We start from the raw sequence: 9,698 nt of genomic DNA, 5'->3' as shown, positions 1-9,698 counted from the left end.
GTCACTGCAGCCCAGGCTGCCCTTGAGCTTCACATTTTCCACCAGCCCCTCCTTGTTGGCGAGAACAAGGTCCAGCATAGCACCTCTCCTCGTTGGCTCTTCTAGGTTTACTCTAGGTCATCTGACAGTTGCTAATCATGTTTCTGTGTATGATTAAGTTGAATTTGCAATATTAAATTAAAATCTGAAAAGCATAATGTCAAAGAGAGCCTGACATCCAAAGACCAGTTTTGCAGACTAGTCTGGATTTCAAGTAACAAAAACCAGCTCTGCCACAGGGTGAAGTCAACAAGCTATGTACAGACCAATGTCCAGCTCTGGAAAAAAGTGTCTGCTCCAGTGCTAAAGGAAAGGCAGAGTTATAAAAGGGGCAGGATGTGTATGATACAATATGCATATTAGCAGAGCCAAGACTTTCGGGGGAGAACCAAAACTGTTGAACACACTTTCTTTTTCAGAATGTGTTGCCGACTTGCAAGGAGAGAAAGTAACTGTACGCACAAAGGCAGGCTGCTTTGGAGTTCAGAGCCAGACTCAATGAGCTGATTTGGGGCGAGTGTGCTATTCCTTACGTCTTGGCTTTCATTTTTCCAGTTCAGAGATCAGACACTGTTTAGCTGTCTCCAAGATGCACTGTAAGGATGCCTTTGTTAAGGCTATACAGTAAAGGCATACCTACTCAAACATAACGCTCGCAGTAGTACAAAGGTAAGCTTCCAGAACTGTACAGCGCAATCATCCTGCCAAGGTGGTGTACAAGGTGAAGGATACTGCCTGCCGTTGAGGAGTTCTGGCATTGGATGAAGGCCATAGGAAGCACCATCTGTTTGCATGTGTATGTTTTACAGACCACTGTATGGTTTGAGACGCTGCTTCTGAGCATTGTCTTCTCAATGCATTGTAAGAAGGAGTTGTTTTGTCTTTTTCCTCTGTTTAAGAGGAGTTTCTTTAATCGCAAAGGCTGTAAATAGAAAGTTGGGTTGCAAAATACTAAACCTGCTCAAAAGAGTTGCTCTCCATTTTACTGCACTGCTATCAACCAAGACTTCTTCCTCCCTGGACATGTGCACACATGTAGAGGCACGCATGTTGCAGCCTGACATCTTTAGCAATGTTCAGCTGCTCTCATTGCCATACTGGTGAAGTTAATGATTAATGCTTTGAAATTTTTGAAAAATTACTCTTTAGATCATGTTTTCCCCTTAAGAGCACTGTTTAAAATAATAATAATCATTGCCATACTGGTGAAGTTAATGATTAATGCTTTGAAATTTTTGAAAAATTACTCTTTAGATCATGTTTTCCCCTTAAGAGCACTGTTTAAATAATAATAATAATAATAAGGAGGGAGGAATTCCTCAAGTAGTGGAAAATACAAGCAGTATCATGCATAAACTTTGTATTGTTACGTGTAGTTTAAGAAATTATCCATAAATTATTTTTAAAAAATTAAGTCACAAAACTAGTTTCAAATGTTTTAACACAGATGTGTATGACGTGGTAACATGCTAAACACATCAGAAAATAGTTAGAGAACTGTATTCAAACAGCTTAATAACCCAGTGTTTGTTAAATGTGTAATTCATCACGTGAAGTCTTGAAAAAGACTAATGGTTTTGGCTTAGTTTTGGGTATTTATGTGGTATTTTTTTTAAGGAACATGTTTCTTATTTTTTACCATTATAGCTGGAACCCAGCCTAAAAATATTATGAAAGAGAAAAGCCATCTTTCCCTATAGTTTCTTTCCTCCTAATTTAACCTGCTTCATTTTCAGATACAGTTATTGTAGTGCCTGGTCTTCATGCTCTTACATATTTCTCGCAGTAGCAGAAACTCCATTGAGTTTTCAGTCTTAACAACAGACTTAGAGCAGCATTTTACAGTCCATCTCTTCACCTCTGCAACAGAAGTTCATTTCTTACTGGCATCCAATTCTGGGGTGGCTTTTACAACTGTAATAAAATAATAACTTTGGGTAATTCCCTTGCTATTTCACCAGCAGCCAAATACAAGACCTACCAAATACTATAAATAAAAGGATAAATTTGGAACTGGCAAGCTTGCCAAATAAAACATTACCTCAACAGGGCCATGAATTTTAAACTGAAATGTAACTGTAATGAATATAACCCTGACAAATGGAAAAACAAAAGCCTTTTTTCTTGTCTAGATATCTGTTTGGTACACGCTACCTAAAATATCATTACCGTAAAAAGTGGAAACATTCTCTGTATCAGCCATATAATAACAACAAGGGGTTCCCAACTTTTAACTTAACCTTTTTCTTTACATTATGGAGGCACAACTACATTAACAAGGTCTCCAGTCATACCACAGTTCATTTCTCCAAGTTCTCATGCCCTAGACCTCGTGTTCCTCCCCTGTTCTGAAGCCTTGTCCAGGACTTGGGGTGGCACGAAGGGCTTCCTTCGGGGCCCCAGCACTCCCACTGAAATAGCCAAACCATCTGCACCTCCCAGAGGGCTCCAGCTGCAAGAAAAGGACATGGGTCCCAAATCTCTTATGAATGAGACTTAGATTTTTAATAAAGCGCAAGACCAGATGATTCAAGTGTGGCTTCAGTTCCGAGCGCAGCGGTTTTACAAGACTGAGGGTGTAACAGGCAGGCTAGTTTTCTGCTCAGGGAGACTGAGCCCACATTGCCACTTAATGCAAAAAATTGCTACACCTGCCTGGTGGCAGATTTCCTCCTCTGTCAAAAACAGCCTGAGCAATTGATGTTGAAATCTGACCCTAATTACTAAACCACAAACTATTCCACCCCGCTTTGCTCTCCCTAAGGGCCAAGAGTCCTCTGATGTTACCCACATTTTCTGCCTTTACTTCTCACGCGCTCTCCCCGTGACTGAGTTGATACTTCAGCTCAGTTGAGACTTTGACAAAGTAAGGTTGATTGTTTCACATCCAGCGCTGAGCTCCCTGTTAGCATCGCTGACTTCAAGTCAGTAACTTGAGCTTTGACCGAAGCTCCTTGCGTGGAAGGAAAGCTCCCCGGGACCAGCTCCCCTCGCAAAGCGTTAACAGCACGAAAGCACTGACCGCTTTTGCAAAACCTTACAGTGATTTTATAAAGTACTACCATTCCAGCAGTTGTATATATTGCATATAAATGAGACAATTAAAATGTGTTAAATTGTTTTAGAACCATCAAGTGACACTGGAGCCTTTTAAATTAAAGATATAGCAAACCTAGCTACCTTCAACACTAATGACAAGGATGATATAATGGGCTATTTTTTGGCTGTAAAATCGGGAACTATGGAAGTGTGGTTGAAATTATCATACTTGAGTACTGATGTCATGTACTGATGAATATGTGCTGTACCAAATAATAAAAATTATTTCTCCCAGGCAGTTAAACACATTTGCAAATATTCAAGGGGTTTTTCCCCTGGAAATTTCAGAAATTTAGTTTTAGCATTTTACGTAGTTTCTATACTAAATACCACTTCTAGAAGAAAAGTGTTTGTATACTATATATAAATCATTTTGGTCTGCATGGTCTTTAGCCTATTTTCTTTTTAAACTATTATTAAGAAGTAATGCTAGACACACCATCTGAAACATAATATATTTGGTCTATAGTATTTCACAAGGGAAAATGAGTTTCATATTTTCTTTTAAATCACTTATGCTCCTGTGATTACATGGACCGCGTATGGTGACTTACAGTTTTCCAGACAAATGTCTGGATCTATAACATGCATCTGCTGAGGACTGTCTTCAATCATGTGAGCTCCGTACAAACAAAACGTGTAGTTCTTGGTCTTAAATTCTCCTGCATGGTGTGTCACTCGAAACAGATTTTGACTGTGCTGCAATGTGATGTATTCATGTCTTTGTCATATAACTAAGACTTTTTTTTTTCCCCTGCAGTTGTCAGTAAACTTTCTCACTGAGTTTTGTCAAATTTCAAGACAGAAACTCTGTAACAAAATAAATGGGGGTAGTTCTCAGAAAGAGCGTCAGAGAAAGGGAAGAAGTTACAAAGTCTTTCATCAAGACATTTTCTTTTATCGGCAAGTCTTCAAGTTACAGGAAAGATACCCCTGCAAAGGATACTCTATATTTTCTAAGACCGTAAAGCTTTAAAAGTAATTTTTGGGGAAAGTTACATAGCCTTTAACAATTTCATATTTCATTGATAACGTGCTCCACCTGGCAGGGAAAAATGGAAGGTTGATGATAAGAAGTGGGCCAACTTCCACTCTCTTATTTCTGAAGCCTCAGTAATAAGATGATAATTTATCCTAGCAGATACCTCTCGGTTAGTGTCTTCAACTGATCTTTGCATTCAGCAAAGTACCGCCACTGGAAAGATAGATACTACACCAGGGCCAGATGTCCCTTGGCACACTTAAGTTTCTAGCTTGAATCTAGGACTGCTGAAATAAGCCGTCTTTGCCGGGGTGGAGTGACACTGCTAAATCATTATTTCCTTATAATTTTACAATACTTTCATATTCAGAGATGGAATGACTCTTTTGTACTGTCATTTCACATTTTCAGTGTGTACTGTCTGGCATGCTGGCTGACTGTTTTAATATGTTTTCTCTTTTCCCTTTCATTATAAAGACCAACTTGGCAAGTGCAAGACAAAGCAGATGCTAACAATGTGGCTTATACAACCGGGAAACTATGTTTTCACACCGATTACCCTGTTCTGCAGCATCCACCCGGGGTAAGGTGAATCTACTGACTTTTTCACAATACAAAAGGGGAAAGGGAAATGTTCCTATAGCGTGAAATATGGTTAGCATTCAGTGACTCTGAATTTTGTTTTGAAAGAGCAATGTAAAAATAACAATATATAAATCTGCATATAACAATCTATATACACATGGGTATGCAATATATACATTATGATGTAAATTCTGCATAACAAGCCTGTTATGTATACCATAATTTTTAAATGGAAACTCACAAGTATTGAGAATATTACCATATGAGAAAGCATTAGGGTCCTGTATGTGCTTTTGATGTTGCTTTCATTCTATTGAAGAAGTTGGGTGTCTGCATGCTGTAGTCAAGTTGTGGCTTCTTAGGACACGTCTGTTCACCTCAGGAGGAGAACACGTTAGAAGAAATATGATTAAGATGTTATCTTCTCTTTTCTATAAATTAATTGAAATTAGCCGCCAATCTGCCCTTTCGTAATTAGACAAAAAAGGGGCATTTTGTAAAGCTGGACAACAACTACAGAAAATACATTTTTCACCTAGTTCCTGTCATATCAAAGCCTAATCCACATAATTCACCAGAGAACTGAAAAGTAGTAGGAACAGGTACAAAGGAACAAAGATAATCTTGGGCAAGTTTGCATCTATAAGCTTAATACCTACAACTTCCCCTTCTCATGTTGTGGAGTACTTTGCATCGGTTGTTTCTATAATTAAACAAAAAACCCATGTGATTTATCCACAAGTAAGTGCCAAATACTTCCCACTAACATCACCTATTAAAATCATTTAGATGCTGTTCATTAATGTGCAGTAAGGATGGAATAGGGCTTAACTAATAGATTTCAGTTTCCCCCTTCATCACCATCGTCAAGGTCTGCAGGTCCCGCTGGTGAGGAGATTCTGGGACAAACCCTGTTCTCTGCTCCTCTTTCTCCTCCTGGTTTTATTTGTTTTTTTCTCCTAGTGGTCTCAGAAATAATTCACCATCATGGAAGGGAAATGTGAACACTGTTACCATTGGTAGGACGGATGTATTTTGGCTGAGATGAACGGTTACACTTTGTGTGATGCTGGGTTCTCTAATGCCACGGGGAGTTTTACTGCCTGTGTCAGCCGCTCAGATTTACACTGGTGCAACCAAGAGCCCAGATTAGACTTTCTGCTCCGTCTTACGCCTTGGCAATTTCACTGTGAAGTGAAATGAAACGGTCTTAATCCTACTTTATGATAGAGACACTGGGCCTTCTATAAAAGCCACCTTTTCCCCTCTGTGAGCAGATAATTCATAGTAGGTTTTGTTTCTGCAAGAGAAAACTAATCCTCCTTGTTAGATAAGACTGCAATGCATTTAAAATTATATGACTGACGCAAACAGGGACTCAAAGGAAAGAAGTGAGACCAGAGCTCTGCAGCTGACTCGCAGGTTGCAAGCGTTAGAAGATATCGCAAAGGGGATGGATTTATGAACATGCTACTTTAATTTTCTGCCTGTGTGATAGTGGTGGCAGAGTGCTGTGAAGCTGCAGTAATGGGAACTCAGTCTTTTGCTGGGGAAAACAAAACAAAACAAAACACCAGAACGACAGATATGAGGGAACTGATACTAATGAACTGTTAAATATGCAAGCTAATTCTTCTCGTAATGAGATGTTAATTCATTCCAGGTTCAGTTTCTCCACTGTATAAAGCAAACAGCTGCAGGAGGTGAAAGTGAAGTTGTAGATGGATTTCACGTATCCAACAAGTTGAAGAAACAAAATCCTCAAGCGTATCAGATCCTGTCCTCTACTGCTGTAGACTATACAGATGTTGGGGTGGACTACTGTGATTTTGCTGTTCAATGTAAACAAAGGATTATAGAGTAAGTAGTTTCAACAACACCACAAAATAAAATCCCTGTTGTATGGTGGATTACATGTTGGTAGGAGGAGGTCTGCTCCTGCCACCTTGTGGGGAAACACTGGTTTAACTTGGTGTGTAGTTATTTTGGTGGGGTTTTTTGTTTGTTCGATTGGGTTTGCCAGTGTATAACTTGTTCTTTGCTTTGTACCACCACAGCATAGTTTTCCTTATTTGGTTTTTGCCACACACCAGCAAGAAGTGGTGGTAATTAGAGCAAGTCCTAGGTACAGACACAGGTTAACAGCAGCTGGGTCTGTTACTAAATTCCAGCCAATGTACATCTGTATCGTGCCAAAGAGAGGTCATAATTTGAAGCATTTAGATTAAGAACTATATATTATAAAAAGATCAAATGCAAACGATCATAATCTCTTCTGAATTTAAAGACTTTACAATTCTACAATTAAAGTGTATAGAATATAGATGTTTGAGGAAATCAAGTGTCTACACTTTCTCCTGATTATCCCTTTTCCTAGTTAGGCTTAATTACCAAAATCCAACCCAATAACAATCTGAATTTCACTATAGAAACATACTGAAATTCCAGCAGGAGAGTTCAGTTGCCGTTTAACCATCTTAAAATGTTTCAGTAACAACATAATAAGTTCCTTTTCCTTTCCTTTTCTCTTTCATAGCGTGGATTCCAGAGGCCAAGCAGTTCGCATCAATTATAATAATGCAACAAGAGACACAGTGTTTGACGTACCAGCTGAAAAAGTGAGGCCATTTTATGCAGCTCTAAAGGAATTTGATGATTTATTAAACAGCGCAGAACACAAGTTTACTTACAAGCTGAAACCAGGTCAGTAAGTTGCTTCTACTCGCAATGATTTTTCACGTTTTTCCTAACAGTCAAAACACTTGAGCATTGTTAGCACTGGCACTGAGAGGAAATTTCATCCTTCTATCACCTATTTTATTTCATACTGCATCCTTACATTCATCTCATAGATTTATTTTGCCATTGTTACACTATAAAGAAAAAAAAAAGGGGGGGGGAATAGAGTCTATCTATTGATTAGTCCAATGTATCTTTATACTACATCAAAAACCCATACCATATAGGAAATTGCAACTTGTCATATCAATAGCACCACAGATGGGAAATGTCATGTGTAAGACTGCTGTGTCGTCCCAGGTCAGTGTCTGTTCATGAAATGATGCACAATCACATACTTTTTCCTCTGCTTCATTTGATGCAGAGTACGGACGTTAAGCCAAATGTTATGTCTTTCTTTATGACACTATTTTGTTAGTGGGGCACCTTCCCAACGGCTGCAGGAGTTGCAGAACATCTAGAAGATGATACAGATGCATAATGTGCATAACGCCGAAGGAAGCCGAACAGCGCCGTGGGGAATTCAGTTAGTGTCTTTGCTTAGGCACCGAATGCCAGCGTAATGCTGGATGAATTACCGAAGGCCACTGCTGCTGTGCTGCTTTTTCTGGGTGGCCCATGCAAGACATCTGGAGGCAGATTTGCAGAAGTGCTAAGTGCTCTAAACTTCAGCTAGAGTTGTACAGGGCTGTGTTTTGAACATAAAACGTGCTGCAAAAATGCCCTTTACTCTTTAAAAGTCAGTCCGTGCATATATTTAACTACTTTGGCCTTAATCGCTGTTCTTTCATTCCCCAGCTATAAAATAAAGATATGAATAGTCCCTCATCTCTCAAGACACGTTACAAAAGTAAATTCATTAGTGTATCTGACTGCCTCTTGTGCTACGATGCTAGTGTCTTTAAAATGTCTATGAGGAAATGAATCTCTCTCTATTGGGAACACGCAATAAAATAATTTATAAGATCATATATAAATGGTAAAACAGAGTACCTCACATTACGTTAGTACCATCCATCCCATCAATTAGCACACCAAAATGGTGGCAGAGGGGAGGGGGAGAAGGAAAGGAAAACTATGAGGTTATTTAATTAGAGATTTATCGTAACAGTGGCACACAAGGGAGAAAAATTAAAATGGCGTGCTAGCCTTAATTATGTGATTTCCTAACTTTCAATGGCTTGACTTTGTTCTCAGTAATTAACAGGGATAGTAATGCAGGATGTGTATAGTACAAATAGTACCAGACATATCAAATAAGAATCATCCCGGTGGCTTTCACCCTTTTTTTCCTTCCCATGGATTTGCTGTAGTCACCTTTCCCCTCAAGGCCTTCTTTTCTCAGCATGGACTCCCCTACCACTCCGCTTTTTAACTCCTGATTATACAAGAAAAGAAGCAGAAGTCGAAAGGGACCTACCCTCTCTGGTTGAGAATGACTAGCTAAATTAAAATTACTGTGTCATTGCTGTGTATCTCCAGCTGAACTACTTGAAATTATTGCTCCCTAACTGTTGATATAAATCTACCTCCATGTTATCTGTTTGAAGGAATCAACTATAACATACCAAATATTAAACTTTGTGCAATCTCTTTATAGGAGACATAGTGACGTTTGATAACTGGCGCGTGCTTCATGGTCGCCAAAGCTACCACTCGGGATCAGAAGTGACTCGTCACCTGGAAGGTGCCTATGCAGACTGGGATGTGGTCATGTCAAGGCTCCGGCTTCTCAAGAAGACGGTCCTGAACAGGGACTGAGCTTTCTTCTAACTAGAATAAGCAAAACCTCAATTGTCTAACCTCAAAAAAAAAAAAAAATTGTGTTTTCTTTTCAGAAACTAACATCACGGATATATTTTTGAGTTCCATAAGCTAAGAAACCTGTTGTTCATAACAATTTAAGATTTATCTGTGCCCTGGTCTTTGAATCTATAAAATGCATTGCTACCTCTGTCAGTTTATTTGCTTTTTAAAATCAGTGCGCGAAATGGCTTGGAAGATTATCGCTTTACTGGGCTGACTGGGTATCACAATGCCTTAATTTTCCTCTACAAATATACCTGCCCTCCCTAGAAAGCTTGTAAGGGAGCATCAAAAAAGAGCTTATAAGAATTACTTACTAAAGATTTGTTATGAACAGCACCTTCCTCTATTTTCAGAGAGGCATTCTTTATTGCTTAAATCATAACTAAAATTCATTATCAAAATATGCAACGACTGCTGCAAAGTTATTTTCATATACACACCTTTC

General features: G+C 38.9%; 1 protein-coding gene across 1 annotated transcript in view; it reads left to right on the top strand.

The window, feature by feature from the left end:
• BBOX1 (gamma-butyrobetaine hydroxylase 1) overlaps positions 1–9,396 on the top strand; it is a 37,666-nt gene extending 28,270 nt beyond the window's left edge. Inside the window, 4 exon segments of the mRNA XM_009288869.2 lie at positions 4,598–4,703; positions 6,369–6,565; positions 7,242–7,408; positions 9,045–9,396. Of these exon segments, the coding sequence (XP_009287144.1) occupies positions 4,598–4,703; positions 6,369–6,565; positions 7,242–7,408; positions 9,045–9,205 (631 nt within the window). The 3' untranslated portion in view covers positions 9,206–9,396.
• Positions 9,397–9,698: the final 302 nt, after the last annotated feature.

The sequence above is a fragment of the Aptenodytes forsteri genome, unplaced genomic scaffold, assembly GCF_000699145.1.
Source record: "Aptenodytes forsteri isolate BGI_AS27 unplaced genomic scaffold, ASM69914v1 Scaffold8, whole genome shotgun sequence".
Lineage (NCBI taxonomy): Eukaryota > Metazoa > Chordata > Aves > Sphenisciformes > Spheniscidae > Aptenodytes > Aptenodytes forsteri.
This window is presented reverse-complemented; position numbering and strand designations above follow the sequence as displayed.